General features: G+C 38.4%; 1 protein-coding gene and 1 non-coding gene across 3 annotated transcripts in view; one reads left to right on the forward strand and one right to left on the reverse strand.

Moving 5' to 3' along the window:
* DDX46 (DEAD-box helicase 46) overlaps positions 1 to 26,479 on the reverse strand; it is a 70,278-nt gene that overhangs the window by 15,766 nt on the left and 28,033 nt on the right. For both annotated transcript variants that reach the window (XM_019421960.2, XM_053907476.1), the window contains exons 14-18: positions 19,141 to 19,305; positions 18,470 to 18,632; positions 4,589 to 4,782; positions 2,265 to 2,402; positions 1,798 to 1,947 (exon numbers count right to left, since the gene is read on the reverse strand). In XM_019421960.2, coding sequence (XP_019277505.1) covers positions 1,798 to 1,947; positions 2,265 to 2,402; positions 4,589 to 4,782; positions 18,470 to 18,632; positions 19,141 to 19,305 — 810 coding nt within the window. The remainder of the gene's footprint in view (positions 1 to 1,797; positions 1,948 to 2,264; positions 2,403 to 4,588; positions 4,783 to 18,469; positions 18,633 to 19,140; positions 19,306 to 26,479) is intronic.
* LOC128778449 (U6 spliceosomal RNA) lies at positions 23,333 to 23,440 on the forward strand. The gene has a single exon (XR_008424036.1). It is a non-coding gene; the product is annotated as a U6 spliceosomal RNA (small nuclear RNA).

Consider the following 26,479-nt stretch of genomic DNA (forward strand, 5'->3'; position numbering starts at 1 on the left):
TTTAAACTACTAGGCTGTGGATCAACTTGCTACAGCATAACCAATAAGTACCTAAAACAATGATTTAATTAAGTTTTAAGCCAGTATGGTATCTTAGAAAGAAATGGCCTAGGATTAATGAGAGATCTGGGGTCTGGTCCTGGCTGTGCTTAACAGTCAATGTGGTTGTGGGCCAAATACTTTTTTTGGGCTTCCACTTCCTCAAATGATAAGATAAAAATGAATTCCTGATTTCTGAAATTGACTGAGCTAAGGTTTAATAGAGTAAAACAAAACAAAACAAAAGTTCTAAGATCAAAGATCAAATATCATGGAGGATTTCTTAAACAAGTTAAATAAGCTTCTTGACTTGAGGACTTTACACATACTTCGATATGCTAATCCTACTTAGTGGTACACACTAAGATTTTCCAAAATCACTTTATAATGAAAACATCTTCTTCTAAAGCTCAAGCTCCTGGGGTTTGGGTTCCAAACAATACTATGTGAAATCCTGACCTTGCTGAGTCCCTAGGGTCCTCTTTACTCACTGGGTCACAAATAATAACATAAGCTAGGACCATGGTCTCTGAAATAAGAATGGAATGGGTCTAGGTCCCAGTTTGTTCCCATTATGGTTATAAAATCTCAAAAGATTATGGTTTCTTTCTAAGCCTCAGTCTCCTCAATTATAAAATGGGAATATTCTTGAGTATCTACCTTGTCTGGCTACTGTGCACAAGTAAATGAAACAATCCCTGTAAAGCACTTGACACTGTGCACAGCACTTAGTAATACTCAAAAAATGCTATTACTGTTTTTTTTTAAGTTTATTTATTTATTTTAAGAGAGAGACAGAGACAAAGAGAGCTTGAGAGAGCAGGGGAGGGGCAGAGAGAGACAGAATCCCAAGCAGGTTCCACCCTGTCAGCACAGAGCCCAACACGGGGCTCGAACCTATGAACTGCGAGATCATGACCTAGGCTGAAATCAAGAGTCAGATGCTCAACTGACTGAGCCACCCAGGCGCCCTGTATTATTTTATTTTATTTTTTTAAAGTAACCTCTAAACCCAATGTGGGGACTGAACTCATGACCCCAAGATCAAGAGTCATGTACTCTCTGCCAAACGAGCCAGCCAAGCACCCTGCTAACTATTACTGTTAATGAGGATAACCTATAATGATTAAATTTTTAAAAATAAAAATATTAGCACTGATGTTGTTAAAGATGTGGGGAGCCAGGCACTCTTATACACCACCACAGCGAATGCCAAACTGGTATTCACTTTGCAGGAGGACAGTCTGAAAATGTTTCAGAACCAAATTAGATACGCCCTTTGGGAGAGCAATTCCATGTACACACTCAACCTCAAAACTTAATCTAAAGAATGTACAAAATTAAATGTACAAGGACAAGCAGTGAAGTACAGTTTATGACAGTAAAGTATATTCCAAATATGAACATATAGAAACCCACATATTCAAAATTAAGAATAATGAGAATGAATTTACTAAAATGAGAAGATTTCAACATAAGACGGTTGTTGTAAAGGTGGTTATAAAGCAGTATGACCTCATTTTTATGAATATACATAATATGGGCAGGGCATATGTGAATAGAGAGAGGGAGAAAAGGAGAAAGAGAAGGAGGGAGGGAGAGAAAGGGAGAGAGGAAGAGAAAGAGTAAAGGCTGGGAAGGGCACATATCAGAAAGGTTTCCAACACCTGGCTATCTCAACAAATAAACCTAGGGTGGGGGGGGGGGAGCAACAATGTTTCAATCAGCAAGAAGGGGGCTCAGAAAAATGGCACTTACGTCGACTGCAGCATCCTCATCATCTGAATCTTGCAAACCGAGAGCTGCTTTTTGCAACTTCTTCCTCTCATTGGCCAAAGCTTGTTCTGTTTCATCAAACTTGAATCCCTTACCAGAGAACCCACTACTCTTTTTAATTATTTTCCCTTCCTTTCAAGGAAAAACAAAACAGTTAATTTCATACTAAAAAAACTTTAATGTTTAGGAATTTAGGAGTAATTAAGTATTTTTCAAGGTAGCACATACCAATGTATCAAAAACATTTCATCTAGCATGAGAACAAAAAAAGAACTCTTCAGTATGATACAAAACATCGAGTTGAAGCAAAAGGGAGGATTTTGTTTTCATTCCTTTTCCCTCTCTAAAGAGAGAAAGTTACCTTATAAAGGTTTACAAGTATAAAATATTCAAGGTTTATAACACAATAATGACCTGCATAAAGATAATGGGAATTGGAAAAAACTCACAGCTTTCTGCTGATCTTTGAAATCACTCCAAAGTTTCTCCAGATCAGAAGGCACCGCAGTTCCTGACAATTCAAGAGCTTTAATTATGTCACCAGCATAGCGAGCTTGATCTTCTGTGATAAAAGTATACGCATAACCCTAATGAATGATGAAAAAAAAGAGAACTATTAGACACTAACAAGATGACTCTTACTCAGATCACAACATAAAAGTAGAATCATCTAATAATAGATCTTCTTAAGACTGACTTCATGGGACACCAGGGTAGCTCAGTCGGTTAAGAGTCCGACTTCAGCTCAGGTCATGATCTCTCAGTCCATGAGTTCGAGCTCCTGTGGGGCTCTGTGTTAACAGCTCAGAGCCTGCATCCTGCTTCAGATTCTGTGTGTCTCTCTCTGCCCCTCCTCCCCTCACACACACTCTCTCTCTCAAAAATAAACATCTAAAAAAAAATTAGGGGCTCCTGGGTGGTTCAGTCAGTTAAGCGTCCGACTTTAGCTCAGATCATAATTTCATAGTTCGTGAGCTCAAGTCCCAAGTCGGAATCTGTGCTGACAGCTCAGAGCCTGGAGCCTGCTTCAGATTCTGTGTCTCCCTCTCTCTCTGTTCCTCCCCTGCTCATGTTCCGTCACCCTCTCTCTCACAAATTAATAAATATTTTTTTAATTAAAAACAAATAAAAATAAGCATACCAGAAACATTTCTTGATGCATAAACAGAAATCCAATTTTATATAAACGTGTATGTAATTGCATTGTCATACACATTAATTTTAATATAATACATTATTTTTCCCCCTTTCGCTTGCATTCCCTTCCTACACTACCTACTGCACCTCTCTACCTCAACTAACTTGTATTCACTTGCTAGGACGCAGCTTTCCACATATTTCTTCCTCTGCATATTTTTTAAGACCAGTAAGAGATATAAAAACATTTGTTTGTGTATGTGTAATGTGTTTTTATATACAAAAATGAAGTCAGCTATATTGCCTCCCTGGGGTTTTCTAAAGCCTAAGATTTCACATTTCCCTAGCAGCTTTTTGGTTCAGGCAAGAGAGTTGGGAGTACAATGGCACACCACAATCAGACTGTCTTCATATACACTGTGTCCCTACCAGAAAACTGTTATGAATTGTAAAACATGGTTTAACACTGTATTTCAGGAATATCTAGTCACCACATGACCCATGGCATGCTTTTATGCTGTCCATGTGCTAAGAATCGTATCACATTATTTTAAGGTTTGTACGTGCACATAATTTTACACAAAGTTTCCCATAACCACAGAATAACTCAGGTTGAATCAATAAAAGCCATCACTATGTATTAGCTGTGTAAGCTGGGCAAGTAAGTTAACTTCCATGTACCTTAACTTTTCTTATCTATTAAATGGTATTACTCACCTCAAAGGGAAATTGTGAGGATGAAGTGAGAGGATTTATGTAAAGCAATGAAAATAGTGCCTGGCATTCAATAAGTACTCCATAAATATATTATTATTATTATTATTATTATTATTATTATTATTGCCTCAGTATGTAGAAATGTCCAGGAATGGAAAATCAAATAGATCATCATCAGTGTTTCTTTTTCTTTTTTTTTAATGTTTATTTATTTTTGAGAGGGAGGAAAGAGCACGAGTGGCAGTGGGGCAGAGACAGAGAGAGAAAGACACAGAATCTGAAAGAGGCTCCAGGCTCTGAGCTGTTAGCACAGAGCCCAACATGAGGCCCAAACTCAGGAGCAGTGAGATCATGACCTGAGCCAAAGTCAGACACCCAACCGAACGAGCCACCCAGGCGCCCCAATCATCATCAATGTTTCCAACAACAGAATATTCTGCTTGCTGCCTTCAAAAAGAATGAGTTAGACCTATATAGTTACCAGACTATAAGTGAGTTAAAAAACCAAGAAATATGCATAGTGTATGAAGTAGGACAGGGGAATAATGAGAAAAAGGGTAACAATTTCGGTAGGAGTACATTTTATAATCCCACATTTTAAAAATAGCAATGAAAAATCTCAAACTATATACATACATGTAAAAACGTATACAGAAATTTTTAAGGAAAAAAAAAAAAAACTAAAACGGGACATAAATAACACTATCTGCCTAAAGAGAACAGCTAATTATCAATAACTTTAATAATACTGTGTATAGAAATGATGAACATCAACTAATCCCCATACTCTGATGATTGAAGATTTTCAAAATGTTCATGTTAACTCCTATTATCTATTCCTTATAACCCTAAACAAACAAAAAAAAAACCCTATATTTTATTAATACAATGGAAATCAACTTTAAAAAGTTCTTTTTACTTTATTGCCTGCTCTTCCAGTCCGTCCCGCTCTGTGCACATAATCCTCATAATGGTTGGGGCAACTGTAATTTACTACAAGAATCAGATGTTTCACATCTAAACCTCGGGCAGCAACAGAAGTGGCTACGAGAAGTTTGCAGGTCCCATTCTTGAAGTCATTTATGATGCTATCTCTGTCATATTGATCAATGCCTGCAAGTAAACAAACAAAAAATGTAAAACCACATACTGCATTAAAATTGTTCACTTCATCTGACACAGAAATAAGTTAAATGCAGAGTAAAGAATAAACACAACTTACAATGACCAAACATCTACCAACTACAATACTGAAATAAAACACTAAGGAAATTTAATGGCCAGATCAAAAGCTACTGCTATTAACTCATTGATGAATATTCTAAATATGTTCTTGTTTTGCTTCCTTTCTTGTGAATATGGACTATAACAGCAGAAACCCCATCTCAGATTCATTAACCTATACTTAACCTATTTATGGGGTAAAACAAGAAAAGGCAGGTACATTCAGCCTACAGTAACAGGATTCTTCAGATCTTTCTCCTTCTCCTATAGGTTATTAGAGCCTTGCTACTCAGTTTTGTCCAAGGACCAGAAGCAACATCACATGGGACGTCGTCAGAAATGCAGAATCTCAGAAAAAAAAGAGAAAGAGAGAGAGAAAGAAAAAGAGACGAAGAAAAGAAAAGAAAAGAGAAAAGAAAAGAGGAAAGAAAAGAGAAAAGAAAAGGGAAGAAAGGCAGGCCAGATCCTACTCCAAACTACTGATTCAGATTTTGCATTTTAACAAGATACTTAGGTGACTGATTACACATTACTATTAAAGTTTGAAATGCACTGGTTAAAAAGCAGTGAACTGGATCTCTCTTAAATGTGTTTCCCAAAGAGCCTCAGGGTGAGTGATAACGGAGGGTATAAAATGCCAAAATGTTCTATTACAAAATACTCAGACCAAAAATTGATTTAATGATGGAGAACCTCTAGTAATTAGAGAAGGGAATGGGGTAAATTCTCAAACCATGAAAAACTCATTTTGGCAGGAGATATTCTAAGGCTTCATATAAAATCTGAGTTTAAAATACACAGAATACTTAGTATCTAAATATATATCAATGCTAATTAATACTATTACCTAAAATTTAAACGTACTTTTCAGGGCGCCTGCCTGGGTGGCTCAGTCAGTTAAGTGTCTGACTTCGGCTCAGGCCATGATTTCACGGTTTATAGGTTCAAGCCCCGCAGTGGGCTCTGTGCTGACAGCTAAGAGCCTGGAGCCTGCTTTGGATTCCATGCCTCCCTATCTCTCTCTGCCCCTCCCCTGCTTGCACTCTGTCTCTCCCTCTCTCTCTCAGTAATAGACATTAAAAAAAAAAAAAAGTGTACTCTTCAATGACTGAATTAAAGAAATTATTTGGATCTAATGTCAAAATAACTAGAATCCAACACCAAACCCAAAAGTCTCTTAAGAAAAATTAATGAAGTCAATACCAATATAAATTAAATTTAAAATTAAAATGTACTAAAACTTTTACTTTAGACTGAGGTATCCTGACTACCTAACTCAGCTACACATACTTTATTACATGAAGTGAATATAATATGCTAAACACAGTATATGGGATACCTGCCCAGCAGCAATTAACCCTCTTCCTTTTTTTTTTCATGTTTATTTATATTTGAAAAACAAAGGGAAAGAGGGAGGGAGGGAGGGATGGTGTGGGAGCAGGGGAGGGGCAGAGAGAGATGACAACAGAATCTGAAGCAGGCTTCAGGCTCTGAGCTGTCAGCACAGAGCCTGATGTGGGGCTTGAACTCACAAACTGTGAGATCATGACCTGAGCTGAAGTCGGATGCTTAACCGACTGAGCCACCCAAGTGCCCCAACCCTCGTCCTTTTTAACAGAACTCCAAATTTGTTCACCTATCCACCCAACATATGATCACATATATCAAACCAGAGATGAGCCTAATTCTCACTTTTAGGTGAATCAATCCCATTCACTTTCTGTGCTTAAGGCCTCCTTTGTAAAAATTAATGAGGATGAGACCCAGAGAGCTATACTTTACACAGGTCATCTCTATCAATACTCAATGTATTAGAAACTGAGAAAATTTTTGAATACTTACGAACTTGTTTAAAAATAACTTAAAAGCAATTACATATTAAAATTTAGGGGCATCTCATGTAACAGAAGATAGTTGGAGTCTCATATCTTCTGCATCCCATCTGGTGCAATATAACATGCCATGATGCCTTCAGAAAACTACACTATACACTCCACAAAGAATGAAAGTAAAAAGGCAAATCACGTAGTAAGGTTATTACACATATACTTTTGATTTCATGAACCCCTTAAAGTCTCTGAGAACCTCAAGGGTGCCAGGGCAAAACTTTAGGAATCATTAGTCATTCTGCTTGCTTATAAATGATTTAGGCATAAGCATGTGATGCAATTTTTACCAAAGAGATAAGAGAAGTACAGACAAGGGATTATGGGGGGGGGGTGGGGGTGGGGGGAATATCCTTATTACTTATATAAAAAACACACAATATCCCTCAATGTAGGAAAAGCTCTTATTGGACCAACCCTCTTGCAGATAGCAACTATAAACTCTGGGCAAAATATTGGGAGAAAAAAAAAACACAAAAAACCTACCTGAAGGCATAAGAGTATGACTAAAAACAAGCAGAAACTGGAATTTTTGACATTTGGAATAATATACTAGCTGAGGACCAGAAAACAGAAGATGAAACAGAGTAGGCAAGCACAAACATGTGGACCCTAAACTATGCATGCATGGGACAGAATCCAAGCAACCTAGGTATGGCTAAAAGAAATTAACACAGGGGTGCCTGGGTGGCTCAGCTGGTTAAGCATCTGACTTCAGCTCAGGTCATGATGTCCTGGTCCCAGAGTTTGAGCCCGGCATCAGGCTCTGTGCTGACAGCTCAGAGCCTGAAGCCTGCTTCAGATTCTGTGTCTCCCTCTCTCTTTGCTCCTTCCCCCGCTCACACTCTGTTTCTCTCAGTCTCTCAAAAATGAATGTTAAAATTATTTTTACTAAAAAAATAAAAGAAATTAACAGATTTCAGATGTTGCCCATTAAAAGAAGGACTGAGTTTAAAATAAGGGTCCAACAGGGGCGCCTGGGTGGCTCAGTCGGTTAAACGTCCGACTTCGGCTCAGGTCACGATCTCGCGGTCCGTGAGTTCGAGCCCCGCGTCGGGCTCTGGGCTGATGGCTCAGAGCCTGGAGCCTGCTTCCAATTCTGTGTCTCCCTCTCTCTCTCCCCCTCCCCCGTTCATGCTCTGTCTCTCTCTGTCTCAAAAATAAATAAAACGTTAAAAAAAAAAAATTTTTTTTTAAATAATAATAAAAAAATAAAATAAGGGTCCAACCAAGTTAATGCCTTATTAAAACAAAATAAAAGTCTTAAGGAAAATATGAGAATTCAGACCCTACAATGGATTATTCATAAAGGGCAGTATACAAATCAAAATTATTAGATAAAAATATAGAAATACATAAAACAAAATAAAAAGATAACCAACAGAAACTAACAAGGTGACCAAGATGTTGTGATTAATAGTCAAAGATTTTTATTATTTATTTATTTTTGAGAGAGAGAGAGAGAGAGAGAGAGCAAGCATACACATGCACCCGTGGGAGAAAGGCAGAGAGGGAGAAAGAGAATCCAAGCATGCTCTGTGCTGTCAGCGCAGAGCCCGACATAGGGCCTGATCCTACAAAGTGTGAGATCACAACCTGAGCTGAAACTAACAGTCAGAAGCCCAACCTACTGAGCCACCCAGATGCCCTAATAGTCCAAGATTTTTAAAGCAACTGCTGTAACTGTGATCAAGGAAAAATTTTTAAGTGCTCATAATGAATGGCAGGAAATCTTATGAGAGAAACAAGAAAATATAAGACAGCCAACTAGAAATTCTAGAACTAAAAAAAAAATATCTGAATTAAAAATTCACTGGATAGACTTAACAGCAAATAAAAGAGGGCAAAAAGAAATCTGTGAACTTGAAGACAGTTAAAGAAATGACCCAGTATTAATTATAGAGGAGAAAAAAAGGTTGAAAAACAAAAGTGAACAAAGGATCAAAGACATGGGAGATGGTACTAAAGGGCTGAACATACACATAATTGCAATCCCAAAGACAGAAGAAAAATAGCTCCGGAAAAAAAAAAAAATTAAGATACAAAGGCCAAGAATTTCTCAAATTTGTCCCAAATTACATCTGAAAAACATAAATTTACAGATTCTACAAGTTCAGTGAACCATGAGTACAATAAACACAAAGAAAACCATACCGATACACTAACCATATGACCCAGCAATCCCATTCCTGGTTATCTATTCTAGAAAAATTTTCACATACGACCTGTATTCAAACATTTAACAGCAACTCTATTCATTTTTGTCTAAAACTGGAAACAACCCAAACATCCTTCAACAGATAAAGATACACAAACCGTGGTACATCCATACAATAAATATCTCTGGGCAATAAAAAGAGATGAATTGTGCAACAACTTCAGTGGATCTGAAAATCATTACACTGAGTGAAAAGAGTCAACTGCATAATGTATGACCTATATTTACAAATATTCTTATAAAAACACATCAGTGGTTGACAGGAGTTATAAACAGGAGGAGAGTTAACTTTTCAGTTACTTTTGTAGGTATAGGACAAGGGAGTTTTGGGGCATGATAGAACTGTTCTGTATCCCAATTATGTTGTTCCCTGTGGGATGGCTGAAGCAGCAGAAAAACAAGGAACAGCCCAGGTGTCAACAGAAATGAACTGAATGAACGGGGGTAGATTTATACAAAGAATATTAACAATAAGGGAAGAACTACTGGTAATGCAACAACATGGAAGAATCCCAAAAACATGCCAAATGAGGCCAAGGACCACCCACCATACGACAGAAACAAGCCAATGAAGAATGGACAACCCAGCACCTAGAGCTATCAAGCCAGTAAGGGTAGAAGCTGAGAAGGAACAAGGGGGAAGGGAAGAGGCGGCGACCAGAACCTCATAAAACAAAGGCCCTTGCCTATAGTCCACGGGCATTCACTTTCGAAAGTCCCCTCTCTATAAAGAGAGCTTTCCTACTATTAAAAAAACATTTTCTGAAGCTAAAAAAAAAGAAAAAAAAAGGCTGAGTAAAAGATAACTTGACACAAAAATGTTGAGAAAGTACGGTTTCATTTATCTGAAATTCTAAAAATACAACAAATATATGTTGGAAAAAAATGTAAAAAGTGGTTGCCTGTGGGGATGAGAACGGGAATTAACTGGGGGAAAGTTCTGAGGTTGTATATGCATAGAGGTTTGGGTTTCACAGCTTATATATATTTGTCAAAACTCATCAAAGAGCACACTTATGATCTGTACATTTTACTACAGTTTACCTATTGTTTGTTTGTTTTTTAAATTTGGGGGGACGGGGCGCCTGGGTGGCTCAGTGGGTTAGACGTCCGACTTCAGCCCAGGTCACGATCTCGCGGTCCGTGAGTTCGAGCCCTGCGTCAGGCTCTGGGCTGATGGCTCAGAGCATGGAGCCTGCTTCTGATTCTGTGTCTCCCTCTCTCTCTGCCCCTCCCCCATTCATGCTGTCTCTTTCTGTCTCAAAAATAAATAAACGTTAAAAAAAATTTTTTTTAATAAATAAATAAATAAATAAATTTGGGGGGCGCTTGACTGGCTCAGTCAGTAGAGTATACAATTCTTGATCTTGGGGTCTTGAGTTTGAGCCCGACGATAGGGACAGAGTTTACTTAAAAAACATAGTTATTCTAAAAAATAAAATAAAAAATTTTTGAACTAGTGTTAACCATCTGCATATTGAAGTGAAATATGCTGATGCTACAACTTTCTTTAAAACATATCAAAAAACTGAGAAATATGATGAGTAGGTAGAATAGACAGATGGCTAAAGATGTGAAAGAGAAATACAACAAAATGTTAGTTGTAGAATCCAGTACTGGATGTTCAAGGCTCTTCATCATATGATTTTCTCAGATTTTTTCTGTGTTTACAAATTGTGGTTATAAAAATAAGAGGGGAAAAAGGCACCTAGACATATGGGAAATAATCTTCTTCCTCTGTAATTTGTCTGATACAAAAGTGATGGTTAGGGGCGCCTGGGTGGCTAAGTCGGTTAAGCAGCTGACTTCGGCTCAGGTCATGATCTTGAGGTCAGTGAGTTTAAGCCCCGTGTCGGGCTCTGTGCTGACAGCTCAGAGCCTGGAGCCTGTTTCGGATTCTGTGTCTCCCTCTCTCTGACCCTCCCCCGTTCATGCTCTCTCTCTGCCTCAAAAATAAACGTTAAAAAATAAATTAATTAAAAAAAAAAGTGATGGTTAAAACTGCAGAAGCCTTTTTGGTGCCATAAAAAAACTACTTTAAAAACTAACTTGGGGTGCCTAGGTGGCTCAGTCAGTTAAGCATTGAACCCTTGATTTTGGCTCAGGTCATAATCTCACCGTTGGTGAGAACACACCCAGCATGAGGCTCTGCACAGACAGCATGGAGTCTGTTTGGCATTCTCTCTCTCTGCCCCTCCCCCACCTCAAAATAAATAAATAAACTTAAAAAAAAAAAAAAACAACTAAGTTAACATGCTCAGGATGGCAGTACAGAAAATACAATATAGTGACAGTGAGCCACTAAATGAAACAATCTGGAGTCACTTCACCATTAGATTTCATTTTTGTAAAATAATAAAAATGTCTCATGATTTAAGGCAGTTGGATGAGTTTTTTGTCACTTGCAGAAAAAAGAAAAATGTAACTGATATTAATAGTACAAGTTGAAGGCCTCAACGAAGCACTCTGCCCTATAAAAAAAAGTATATGTTCTCATATACCATAATTTCTCGTAAGTAGAAACCTGTGTGCTGCTTTTCTAATTTCATTATTTACCCTATTAGATGCATTGGGGTTTTTTTTAACTTATTTATTTTGAGAGGGAGCATGAGCACATGCAAGTGGTGAGAGGGGCACAGGGAGAGAGGGACAGAATTCAAAGCCACTTGTTCACAAGGCTCAATCCCATGAACCCATGAGATCATGACTCCAGCTGAGATCAAGAGCTGGATGCCCAACCAACTGAGCTACCCAGGTACCCAAGATGCACTGTGTTTTTAAGAAATTTTTAAATTATTCATTGTTAATGCAAAAGCTAAAAAATGGATGGCTGACAAACCAGAAACTGCAGCCATGGTTCAATGAAAGTATTTTCATATTTCTTTCATTTGTAACCTACTTTAAGGTTACTGCAGGTTATGTGATAGGTCAAAAAGGAGTACTAAGAACATGTTCTCCATTTATTATGTTCATAATAATGCTGACAAACATCTAACAAAAAAGTTAAGCCACAGTAGAATGTTTTGATTGCTGTACTGAGAAAATTGTTTCAGGTTAAGACCAGGAGTGGGCAGAACATATAATCCACTCTCTTACTTCCAGCCTTTGCTCTTCCCCTTCTAGACATGAAGACACGAAGAAAGAACTACAGGTGGCTCTATAGAAGACACAGCATGTGGGGCATCTCCAAGCATCCTTCTCACTATATCATTACACTATGTGTTAGGTATAAAATGCACATTAATTTCATATGCACATTAGGAATTTTATGATTACACCTTTTAATTCTTAAAAAGCCCTAAATAATTTCTACATTTTTATACTTATATAGCAAATTGGCTTTTATTCAGTTACACATTAAAAGAGCTTAACAACAAGACTCATAATCAAAACTTCTCCCTAGTTTCCTTCAGAAATTTACCACACTGGAGGAGCCTGGGTAGCTCAGTTGGTTAAGTGTCCGACTTTGGCTCAGGTCATGATGTCACAGTTCATGGGTTTAAGCCCTACACTGGGCTCTGTGCTGACAGCTCAGAGCCTGGAGTCTACTTCGGATTCTGTGTCTCCCTCTCTCTCTGCTCCTCCCACGCTCACACTCTGCCTCTCAAAAATAAACGTTAAAAAAAAAAGGTGAAAGAAATTCAGCACATTGCTCTACTACAAAATTACTTAAAAAATGTCTAAGCTAATAAATAAATCTTACATTCACAATAAATTTTGTTTATTTGCTTTGAGATACAAGATTTTACATGGACACACCTGTTTTAATCAAAATATTTAAAATTAGAAAGTACTGGGACACCTGGGTGGCTTAGTTAGTTGGTCTGACTCGATTTCAGCTCAGGTCATGATCTCACAGTTCATGAGGTGGAGCTGTACGACAAGCTCTGTGCAGACAACCCAGAGCCTGCTTAGGATTCGCTTTGTCCTTCTCTCTCTGCTCCTCCCCCAATCGCACTCACTCTCAAAATAAACATTAAAACCATTTTAATTTAACTTAAAAATACAAAACAACAAACAGGAGAGAAAAGAAATCATCTAGGGAAAGAAAGAAAGCTGAGTCCCATGTTTCAAATGTGGAGAAAAACTAAAGTTCTACACTAGAAACTTTGTAGCTAATGGCAACCAAAACATTTTCAGGAATGATGACACTAACAGGGCCAAAATAAAACGTCTATGATAAGTCATTATTGCCTGTTTATCCTAATGATTAAAAGTAGACATGGACATGCTAGAAAGGTAAAAATGTAGAGACAGTAAAAAGATTAGTGGCTGGGGCATCTTGGGTGGCTTAGTGGCTCAAGTGTTTGATTCTTGATCTCGTTTCAGGTCTTGATCTCAGGGCAGGGAGGTCAAGCCCTCCATCTTGGGGGAGCCTACTTAAAAAAAAAAAAAAGATTAGCGGCAGTATAGGGATGGGGAAGGGAGGGATGAATAGGCAAAGAGGATTCTTATGGTAGTATTTTCTATGAGTGATATAGTATGGTACTATACTGGTGAATATGTCATTATAAATTTGTCCAAATCCATAGACCGTATAACACCAAGAGCGAATCCTAATGTAAACCAGGGACTCTGGGTGACAATGATATGTCAATACAGGTTCAATGATTGTAACAAATGTACCTCTGTGGTATGGGATATTGATAGAGGAGGAGATTGTACTTGGGGGCAAGGGATATATGGGAACTTTGTAATTTCTGCTGTTTTGCTGTGTATCTAAAACTGCTCTAAAAAACAGTCTACTAAAAAAAGAAATGTTGGGGCACCTGGGTGGCTCAAGTCAGTTAAGTGCCATGGATCAAGAGGGTGAAGCCCTGAGTCAGGCTCTGCACTGACAGCGTGGACCTTGTTGGAATTGGATTCTCCCTCTCTAGCTCTTTGCTCCTCCCCCACTCATGCTTTCTCTCTCTCAGAATTAAAAAAAGTTGGGGAAAAAAAAAGTAAAGGGGTGCCTGGCTGGCTCAGTTAGTAGAGCATTCAACTCTTGATCTCTGGGTCATGAGTTCAAGCCCAACGTTGGGGATAGAGTTTACTTAAAAAAAAAAAAAAAAAAAAAAAAAAAAAAAAATTTGGCATAAGATAAACATACAGATCAACGAAATTAAATAAAGAGCTCAGAAACCCTCAGATAAATAAATGGTCAATAGATTTTGACAAAGGTGCCAAGACTCTTCAATGGGAAAAGGACAGTCTTTTTATCACATGGGTCAGGGAAACTGAAAAACCACATGCAAAAGAATGCAGCTGGATCCATATCTTGCATCATATATAAAAATCACCTCAAAATGAATTACCTAAACGTAAAAGCTATAATTTTAGAACTCTGAGGAAACAAGAGGGAAAATTTTCATAACCTTGGACTTGCCAATGGTTTCTTGAATTAACAGCCAAAGAAAAGGCAAAGAAAGAAAAAATAAAATGGACTTCAAAATTTAAAACGTCTGTGCATCAAAGAACACTACCAAGAGGGTGAAAGGACAACCCAAAGAATGGGAGAAAATATATGTAAATTGTACATCTGATAAGGGATTGCTATCAAGAATATATAAAGAAATCCTACAACTCAGCAATGAAAAAAAGATGCGAATAACCTAATTAAAAATGGGCAGAAGCCTAAAATAGACAATTCTTCAAAACAGATATACAAATACCCAATAAGCACATAAAAAGATGTTCAATCTCAGTCATTAGGGAAATGCAAATCAAAAACACAATGTCACTTCACATCTACTAGCATAGCTATTATAAAAAAAAAATAGGAAACAAGTGCTGGCCAGGCTGTGGATAAACTGGAACCCTAATGCACTGCTGGAATTCCAAAATGGTGCAATTTTTACAAAAAGTAGTTTGCAGGTTCCATAAAAAGTTAAAAATAGCCATATGGCCATATGGCCAACAGGACTCAAACAGATACTTGTACAACAGTGGTTAAGTAGCATTACTCACAAGAGCCAAAAGGTAGGAACAACCCAAATGTCCATCAACAGGTAAATGAATAAAGGAAATGTGGTATATACATACAATGAAAAATTATTTCGCTTTTTAAAAAGGAAATTCTTCTTACCATATACAAAAACAAATTCAAAATGAATTAAAAACCTAAATGTAAGACCTGAAACCATAAAAATCCTAGAAGAGAGAACAGACAGTTCTTTGCCTCTCGTGAGGCAAAGAAAAACAGGGGTGCCTGGCTGGCTCAATCGGTGGAAGTGCAACTTCTGACCTCAAGGTTGTGAGCTCAAGCTGCACATTTGGTGTAATTACTTAAAAGTAAATCTTAAAAAACAAAAAACAAAGAAAAAAGCAAAACTAACAAAAATAAACTACCAGGACTACATCAGAATAGAAAGCTTCTCAAAAATAATATAAACACAGGGAGGGAGACAAAACATAAGAGACTCTTAAATATAGAAAACAAACAGAGGGTTGCTGGAGGGGTTGTGGGAGGGAGGATGGGCTAAATGGGTAAGGGGCTTAAGAAATCTATTCCTGAAATCATTGTTGCACCAGATGCTAACTAACCTGGATGTAAATTACAAAAAATAAAAATAAATAAATCAATATAAATAAATAAATGTTCATTTATCCTTAAAAAAAAAAAAAAAGCTTCTGCACAGCAAAGGAAATAATCAACAAAACTAAATGACAACCTACTGAATGGGAGAACATATTTGCAAATGACATATCTGACAAAGGGGGAGTATCCAAAATATATAAACACCTTATAAAACTCAACACCCAAAAAACAAATAATACAATTAAAAACTGGGCAGAAGATGTGAACAGACATTTCTCCAAAGAAGACATCCTGATGGTCAACACACATGAAAAGATGTTCAACATTACTAATCATCAGGAAAATGCAAATCAAAACTACAATGACATATCACCTCACACCTGTCAGAACGGCTAAAATCAACAACACAAGAGACAACTGTTGGCAAGGATGTGGAGCAAAAAGACCTTGTACCCACTGTTGGTGGGAATGCAAACTGGTGCAGCCACCATGGAAAAGAGTATGGAGGCTCCACAAAAAATTAAAAATAGAACTATCCAGGGGCTTCTGGGCGGCTAAGTCAGTTGAGCATGTGACTCTTGATTTTGGCTCAGGTAATGATCCCAGGGCCGTGGAATCCAGCCCCACATTAGGCTCCATGCTGAACCTAAAGCCTGTTTGAGATTCACCCTCTTCCCCACTCACGTGCTTTCGCTCTCTCTCTCTCTCAAAAATAAATAAACAAACAAATAAATAAAACGGAACTACCCTATGATCCAGTAATCCCACTACTGGGTACTTATCAAAAGAATACAAAAAAACTTACTCAAAAAAAGGACACAAAGACACATGAACCCCTATGTTTACCGCAGCATTATTTAAATTAGCCAAATTATGGAAGCAGCCCAAGAACCCATGGACAGATGAACGGATAAAGAAGACGTCACACACACACACACAGGAATATGATTTGGCCATCATAAAGAATGAAATCTCGCTGTTTGCAACAACATGGATGGAGCCAGAAAACATAATGCTAAGTGAAGGAAGTCAGTCAGAGAAAGACAAATACCACACGACTTCACTCATAAGTGGAATTCAAGAAACAAAACAAATGAACAAAGGGGAAAAAAAAGATAGGCAAACCAAGAACCAGACTTTTAGCTATAGAGAGCAAACAGTTACCAGAGGGGAGGTGGGTGGGTGGAACAGGGGATAGGGATTAAAGAGCACACTTGGGATGAGCACTAACATATGGAAATGTTAAATCAGGTGTACAGTGTACACCTGAAACTAATACAGCACTTTATGTTACCTACACTGGAATTAAAATACTTTAAAAAAGAGGAAATTCTGACACATGATAAAACATGGATAAGCCTCAATGACAATTATGCTAACTGAAATAAACCAGGCACAGAAATACAAACACTGTATGATTCCACTCATGTGAAGTACCTAAAACAGGCAAATTCATAGGTACAAAAAGTAGAATACACGTTCCCAGGGGCCAGAAGGTGGGGATGGGGATGAAGTTTATTATTTAACAGGTAGAGTTTCTGTTTAGAACAATGAAAAACTTCTGGAAATAGATAACGGTGTTGTTACACAGCACCGTTAGTGGACTTAACACCACTGAATCATACACTTAAAATAGTTAAAATGGTAAATTTTATGTAATATATATTTCATCCCAATAACAAAACAAAGGGGGAAACATGAGTGATTTTCAAACATTAGGAGAGCCTGGGTGGCTCATCTGGTTAAGCGTCCAACTTCAGCTCAGGTCGTGATCTCATGGTTTGTGAGTTAGAGCCCCATGTTGGTCTCTCTGCTGTCAGCACTGATGGATCCTCTGTCCACCTCTCTTTGCCCCTCACTCACTGGTTCTCTCTCTCTCTCTCAAAACAAATAAATAAACTTAAAAAAAAAAAACACCCCAAAACATTAAAAGTTAACCAAATACATACCCTTAGAGCCCTTTTAATTGCATCCACAATGAAACTTGGTGTCACAGACTGTATATTCCAAAGATGACAGCAAAAGCATGGCTTATTCTACATGCTCTTCTGCATAGGGAATGACCCTCCTATCGAGAAGTGGAGTCTATACCTCCATCCCCTTGAATCTGGGCCAGTCATGGGACTATTCTGACCTACAGAATATGATGGAAATGAAAGTTCTGCCAATTCCCAGTATCATCCCTAACTGGCCTGGCAAGTAGCCTTAACTTGCCTTCTCGCCAAGTAGTCCCACAGAGAGATCCACAAAGGGAAGGGCCAGGATCCCTGGCCAATAACCTGACTGAGCTCGGTCAAGAGCCAGTACTAACTTCCCAGCCACATTAAGTAAGGCAAATATGGAAATGGATCCCCAGTCCCAATTAAGCCATGCCAGCAGATACAGCATGAAACAGAAACTAGGTTAAGTGCTGAGCTCTAGCTAAAGCAAAGATTTATAAAGAAAATAAATGATAGCTGCCACTACCTTTTGGGGGGTTTCATTACAAAGTCACAGACTGCCAGAAGACATCCTTAATGAGGGTAATTCAAACTGTCTCTGTTGCACATGTTCAGGGTTCTAAGTCTTACATATATATATATAACAATGGAGACATCACACAGAAAATAAAACGTTACTTTCAATTAAAGCTCTAATGTGAATCATGAAAACCTCCAGGTTGCATGGCACAATGGAAAGAATATAACACAAAATGGAGAATTTTAAGTTCTATTTCTCCTTAGCTGATTAATGGCTATACAGTTTGGTCAAACCAATGTACTCCTTGTCTTATTTTCTTTACCTCAAAGATGGAATAATAATAATGCTTATTAGCCCCCAGAGTTCTGAATAAAAGTGGAGATAGAAGATACAAACTCTGGTTCTAAACTCAGTATACAGTAAACACAGTACACAGTACACTGCAATGCTTGGTCAAATTAAATACTCAACAGATACTTCAGTAAACATTACCTCCATGAAGAGACATGCAAGGATAAGATGCTCTCATTAAATCTTTCAGAAGACCATCTGCATGTTCCTGCTTATCCACAAATATAATGACAGATCCCGATTCTTGATAATGGCCGAGAAGCTCAAGTAACTTCAAGAACTTCTTTTCTTCTTCAATCACAATCTGGAAACAGCAAATCGCACCAAGTTAATGGAGTAAAACTGCAGATACATCTTGTGAACAAAAATACTCATTTATTTGTGGCAGATGGCGAAATGACAATATTTTGCTGTATTTTAGGACTGGGCAGGAAAATGTTGATTTTAATTGATAAACCAGTAAGACCAAAAACAAATCTGTAACTTTCAGAGAGGGGACTTGTAAATGTGGGCAATCACCTGGTTCTCTCTGCCTCTTGATCTCATACCCTATTAATTAAAAAACAAGATGTGACATTTCTATTAACAAGCCCACCTCTTCTGGTGGGACGAACTAAAAAGGGCATTTTTTAAGAGGATTTTAAACAGGCAGTTCCACAGAAAAGCATATTCAAGTGCATCATATAAAGTATTAATGGCTGCAGTTGTATCCTATTTAATTTTAGAAATTACCTTCCTACATCACAATGATCCCACAAGAATCACATCCTGAACATCCAGGGAACTGAGGGTTTCTTAAAGGCTGTACCCACCACTTGTTGTTCCACATCTGAGCAAACCACGCTTCTGCCTCCAACCTGCACTTCAATGGGTTTACTAAGGATTCTGCGAGCCAAAGCCTCCATAGCTCTGGGGAAAGTAGCTGAAAACATAACTGTCTGTCGATCAGGACGGACATTATCCACAATGCGCATGACCTAAGGACGCAATGCAAATAAATACGGTTGAGTGTAGCCTCTAAAAGTCAATGATGTTAAAATCAAGTAGAAGGAAATTTTGAGAACATCCATTCAGGGACTTCTAAACCTGTTACCTTAGAATATTATAATTGATTTTACCCCATAATTTGCTCCTCTCAGTTTCCCCCTGTTAAGAAATGGCAACTGTAGTTATCTACATGTTTAGGCCAAAGATGGAGGAGCCATCTGTAAATACTCTCTCTCTCTTTCTCTCATCTCACACCTAATTCACCAATAAATACAGTATTCTCAGTCTTCAAACTACATCTGGGATGAAACTATTCTCCCTTGTACCACTGTTTTCCTTCACTTAGTAAACACAATTTTACTGAACTGTTATGTGCCAAGCACTGCTCTATTTGGAAATATGCAATAAAAACAGACAAAAACTTGTCTCCATGGAACTTCTATTCTAAGGAGAGTGGACACATAAATATACTATGTATCAAAAGCTGAAAGAGCTACAGAAAGAGAACAATGAAGGTGAACATACTGTTGCGGGAGTAAGATACAGGCACCAATTGCCTCAGTGTCTATAGAGCCCTGGAGAAAATAAAGACTCCTAGGATTCTTGTGATGATTGGTAAAACAAGAAAAAAAGTAATAATGAGTAAGATTACTGATGATGGTTTAAAGGTAGATGGTGATGAGTGACTGGAAACTGGGAAGGGTATTCTTCCAAAGAAGACATCCAGACGGCTAACAGATACATGAAAAGATGTTCAGTATCACTCATCATCAGGGAAATACAAATCAAAACCATGATCAAATACCACCTCACAGGTGTCAGAATGGCTAAAATTAACTCAGGAAACAACAGCGTTGGCGAGGATGTGGAGACAGGGGAACTCTCTCGCACTGTTGGTGGGATGCAAACTGGTGCATCCACTCTGGAGAACAGTATGGAGGTTTCTCAACAAGTTAAAAATAGAACTAGCCTATAATCCAACCGCATTTACCTAAGGGATACAAATATACAGATTTGAAGGGGTACATACACTCTGACCTTTACAGCACCATTATCAACAATAGCAAAACTATGGAAAGAGTCCAAATGTCCATTAAATGATGAATGGATAAAGAATGTGATAGAGGAGTGACTGGGTGGCTCAGTCAGTGATGCATCGGACTTTAGATCAGGTCATGATCTTGCAGTTTATGGGTTCAAGCCCCATGTCGGGCTCTGTACTGACAGCTCAGAGCCTGGAGCCTGCTTCCGATTTTGTGTCTCCCTCTCTCTGGCCCTCCCCCACTCACTCTCTGTCTCTTTCTCTCTCAAAAATAAACAAACAGTAAGAGTTTTTACAAAATAAATTTTAAGAAAGATGTGGTAGGCAAACACAAATGGTAGTGAGGATGAGGAGAAAGAGGATCTCTTTTGCACTGCTAGCGGGAATGCAAACTGATGCAGCCATTCTGGAAAAGAGTATGGAGGTTCCTCAAAAAATTAAAAATAGAACTACCCTACGACCCAGCAAATTGCACTACTGGGTATTTATCTAAGGGATACAGGTGTGCTGTTTCGAAGGGGCACATGCACCCCAATGTTTATAGCAGCACCATCAACAATAGCCCAAGTATGGAAAGAGCCCAAATGTCCAACAACAGATGAACGGATAAAGAAGGTGTGGTATTTCTATACAATGGAGTGTTACTCGGCAATCAAAAAGAATGGCATCTTATCATTTGCAACTATGTGGGTGGAACTAGAGGGTATTATGCTAAGCAAAATTAGCCATTTGGAGAAAGACAAATATCATATGACTTCACTCATATGAGGACTTTAAGATACAAAACAGATGAACATAAGGGAAGGGAAACAAAAATAATATAAAAACAAGGAGAGGGACAAAAACAGAACAGACTATTAAATATGGAGAACAAACAGGATTACTGGAGGGATTATGGGAGGAGGGATGGGTTAAATGGGTAAGGGGCATTAAGGCATCTACTCCTGAAATTACTGTTGCACTATATGCTAACTAACTTGGATGTAAATTAGAAAAATAAATTTTAAAAAAGCATGAGTTTTATGGTATCTAAATTTTGTCAACAAAACAAAAAGCAACAAAATGTTTCAAGATGGTAAAAGATTAATCAAGCTCAAGGAAGCTGGCAGTAAGAAAAAGTTGAGAATGAAGCTATTCTCCCTATATGGAGATGAAAGGTGGGATTCCAAAATGAAGAGAATTGATGCAAAGTCTGCTTAAGAAGCAATCAAATCCCAGGGCACCTAGGGGGTTCAGTCAGTTAAGAGCCCAACTTCAGCTCCGGTCATTTTCACAGTTTGTGGGTTTGAGCCCCACATCAGGCTGTGCTGAAGCTCAGAGTCTGGAGCCTGCTTCAGATTCTGTGTCTCCCTCTCTCTCTATTCCTCCCCCACTCCTGCTCTCTCTCTGTCTCTCTCAAAAATAAAAAATTTTTTAAAGAAGCAATCAAATCCCTCAACCTCCACCTATCTCTTACTGTCAGGCCCTTCTCTCACCCTAGCCAAAGACCCAAAGGTTTAGCTGCTGCAGAATATAAAACAAGAACATGAATGGATGAGGCAAGGATAACATCCTAAGAAGAAAAGCATTAAGTAAATGCATGATGTTCAATACTGAGGCTCCCACTCTCCCTCAAGCCTCTTTCCCAACCTGGAACAAGAGACAGGCCTTTACAGTCCAGGCTGGAGACTGGCCAATATTTTTCCAGGGACGGTCTGCCCAGTCCAAGAAGTCAGGCAGAAGATAGTCCTCATCTAAATGAAAGTCCCAGCCAGATTACAACAGTGAAACTCAGGATCACTAAGTACTGCTCTGGCACAGAGAACTCTGAATTTTAAGCTGCCTTTTCTCTGTCCCTTAAATGTAAGTAGTTAACTACAGGTTCCCAGACCTCTACAGAATGTTTCTAATCTGAATGCAGAAATCAAAGCAAATAGAAAATCAACTCAGAGGACATAAATCCTACGCATATAGAAGGCAATCTTTAAAAATGAGTCATTTAAATGAAATCTTGCCATTTGCAACAACATGGATGAACCCAGAGGGTATAATGCTAAGTGAAATAAGTCAGTCAGAGAAAGACAAATACCATATGATCTCATTTATGTATGGAATTTAAGAAGCAAATGAACAGGTGTGCCTAGGTGGCTCCATTAGTTAAGAATCCAATTCTTGATCTTGGCTCAGGTCATGACCTCATGGTTCATGCGACTGAGCCCCACACTAGACTCTGTGCTAACAGCATGGAGCCTGTTTGGTATTATCTCTACCCCCCTCTCTCAAAATAAATAAACTTAAAAAAAAATGAATAAAGAGTAAAAACAGACAAAAGGAAAAAAAAAAAGCATACTCTTAAATACAGAGAACAAAATGGTGGTTATCAGAGGGGAGGTGAGAGGGGATAAGTGCAACAGGTGAAGGGGATTAAGAGTACACTTATGATGAGCACTGAGTAATATACAGAACCGCTAATAACATACACCTGAAACTAATAGCCTGTATGCTAATTATACTTGAATAAAAGTAAATTTAGAACACAAAAATAAATCACTGAAGGGGCACCAGGTGACTCAGTTGGTCAAGGGACTGACTCTTGATTTTGGCCCAGGTCATGATCTCACGACTCATGAGTTCAAGCCCTGAACTGGGCTCTATGCTGACAGCACGGAGCCTGCTTGGGATTCTGTCTCCCTCTCTTTCTGCCTCCCACACTCACACGCTCTCTGTCTCAAAAATAAATAAACATTTAAAAAAAACTCATTTAAGGGGCGCCTCGGTGGTTCAGTCGCTTAAGCGTCTGACTTCAGCTCAGGTCATGATCTCGCAGTTTGTGAGTTCAAGCCTCACAATGGGCTCCGTGCTGACAGCTCAGGGCCTAGAGCCAGCTTCTGATTCTGCATCTCCCTCTCTCTCTCTGCCCCTCCACCGCTCACGCTCTTCCAAAAATAAATAAACGCTCTCAAAAATAAAGAAACATTAAAAAAAAAATAATTTAAGTGCTCACTTTAGCAGCACACATACTAAAACAAATTGGAATGATACAGAGATTAGCATGGTTCCCGTGCAAGGAGGAAATGCATGAAGAGTTCCATTAAAAAATTTTTAAAAAAATTTTAAATGTTTCTTAATTTTTGATAGAGAGAGAGAGACAAAGCATGAATGTGGGAGGGTCAGAGAGAGGGAGACACAGAATCCGAAACAGGCTCCAGGCTCTGAGCTGTCAGCACAGAGCGCGATGCGGGGCTCAAACTCATGGACCACGAGATTATGACCTGAGCCGAAGTCGGCCACTTAACCAACTGAGCCACCCAGGCGCCCCAAAAAAAATTTTTTTAAGAAAAGATTTACTCTTGAGTTATAGAACTTTGGGGATCCTAACAAGATGAGAAATAAAGGGGACCCTCAGAATGATGGATATCCCAGGACAGCAGCTATATGTCAGACAGAGAACAACAAACCATTACTGGAACACATCAAGAGGCTCTGAAGAAACCTTAAGGAAGATAAAACAAATGGGTAAGTTAATGTGTTTCAACTATTTGATAGGTTTATATACAGAGTTTGATATTTTATTAGTTTTAAATATATAGAGACCTAAGAAAACCAGCCAACAAACATAAAAACACAGGTATCCCTAGAGAAAAGAAGACGGTTATCTCTAAAGAAAACAAGACGTACAGAGGAAATTTAAAAATAATCAGTTTACTATACTGCCCAGCTCTGAATAGCATTTAGATTGTCATAAGGTTGTATATTGACTCAATTAAAATAGCAACATAAATCTACCGGAAAAATAAGGGATGAAAATGATGCAAGAATGTGAGAGGAGAAAGAAAACAGAGAAGATTATGTTCCCCTGTAGGAAATCAATAAGTAATATCAAAAACAGAAAAACAAAAAGAAATAAAAGCACACTATTTAGATAAATAGAAGTAAATATCAAAATAATCAGCTAAGTGATGGAAGAGAAGTACTGTTAAACCCACACGCACATGTAATTGATAAAACTAAAAAATGTAAAAAAATTAGATCAGGGATTCCTCTCCTCAAAACCCTCCAATACAGCAACTCATTAATCACATCAAATTAAAATCCAAATTCCTAGCCCAGGTGTATATATTCACCACACCGCCCTCATCCTGTACTCTCTCCTACTATATTCCCTCTCCTATGCTCTGCTCCAGGGACAATGGCCAAGTGAGTTCCCAAGTCGGAGCATTTGTCTGGCTCTTTGTAACACTTTTCACCCAAATATTCCCCGTCTCAATTTCTCACTTTATTCACTTCCCAGTTCAAAGGTCATCTTAGTAGCAAGGCCTTTCTTGAATTTCCTGCATCAAATGATATCCCTTTTGGAATGACTGAAGTACATAAATGAAAAATTAGGAATCACTAACCACACTTGGTTTGATAACATGAATTTGGTAGTAATATCAGTGCAAGTTCATACAATGGTATTTAATGTGTCAATCTTTTAAGATACTAAATAAAAATCATCAGGACTTTCAGATATATGATCATCTAAACGAGTCTAAGGACTGATCACTTAGTCTCAACTTTCAGAGATACAGAAACAAGGATCAGAATACACACTTCATACCGAAGCCCGTTGTGGCTTTGAAAATCTCTTCAAAGAGTAATACATATTCTACCTTCCTAGAATGTTCACAAATAACCCTTCCTTTTTAGCAAATGCACAGACAGTATCAAAGGAGGAAAGTTTTCTTGAAAACCACAACTAACTCCCTCTCTTGCCCAAGTGCTAAGAGAAATCTTCATGAATAAGCTATAAATCCTGTGCTTCATGAAACGGTGTACTAACTATCACACATGGGAGCTTAGATTTCCCTTATGAATACCTACTACTGCTTAGAGTCGTGAAGATGCCCGTAGTATGACGCTAATGATGACACACGTTTTCAGGGATGACTGGCCTGGGTTTCAATTGCCTTCTTATGCTCACTTGGCTATCACACTGGGGGCTACTGATTAAAAGCTGTTCCTGAAACTTTTCAGTATGTTCCCTCTCTCACAGTACACAGATAATTAAAGTCAGCCATGGGCTGCCAAGTACTAAGTCTTTAAACTTCTCCTTTCATACCTATAGGCTAAAACTCAATTCATCAGTCCAGCTGGTCACTAATGTTTACAAAGGTAGCAATTTCCCCCACTTTTCACTGATTTCAAGTCTTGATCATTGGCATATGCTCCTTTTGAAGAAGTTCTAAAAGTTTAGTACATTCTCTCTTATACTTCTCTTGACAATGTGCAATGCTTTCCTTTACCCTCAAGAAAATAATTTGCTACCAACTTAATGATTTATTTACTTATCAAAGTAAATATCACTATCTCAATCTTTAAGTCACAAATAGGGTCCTTGAGATGTTGATATGTATGTTGGTAAAAATTACCCTGGACTACAGGCACCTGGGTGGATCAGTCAGGTAAGTCTCCAACTTCAGTTCAGGTCATGATCTCACAGTTCGCGAGTTCGAGCCTGCATCAGGCTCTGTGCTGACAGCTCAGATTCTGTGTCTCCCTCTCTCTCTCTCTGCTCCTCCCCTGCTCACTCTCTCTCTAAAAAATAAACACTACATAAAAAACAAAATTACTCTGGACTAGAGCATTATTGTGAAATAGGAATAAAACTTGGGGGTGCGGGGGGAAGTCTCAACTGTCATTACATCCCTGATTCTGTTTCCTCTAATGTAAAGGATTACATTAGACTTAAAAATAAGTTTTTGAAAAATGCTCTTTTTTCAGTACCTCTATCTCCTTAAGTAGCATCCATATTATTCAATAGGAGCTGCTTATGCACCAAACCCTTCACCAGTGGCCTGAACACAGGACTGAGAGGTGCTGAAGTGTCTAATCATCAATCTAGTGACCTATTTTTTTTTTAATGTTTACTTATTTATTTATTTGAGAGACAGAGCACTAGCAGGGAAGGGGCAGAGAGAGGCGGTGGGAGGGGAGACACAGAATCTGAAGCAGGCTCCAGGCTGAGCTGTCAGCACAGAGCCTGACGTGGGGCTCAAACTCATGAGCTGCGAGATCATGACCTGAGCTGAAGTTGGACACTCAACCAACTGAGCCATCCAGGTGCCCCCCCCCCCTTTTTTTTTTTTTTTTAAGAGAGAGAG

Source organism: Panthera pardus, unplaced genomic scaffold, assembly GCF_024362965.1.
Source record: "Panthera pardus isolate Hobbes unplaced genomic scaffold, ASM2436296v1 HiC_scaffold_2, whole genome shotgun sequence".
NCBI lineage: Eukaryota > Metazoa > Chordata > Mammalia > Carnivora > Felidae > Panthera > Panthera pardus.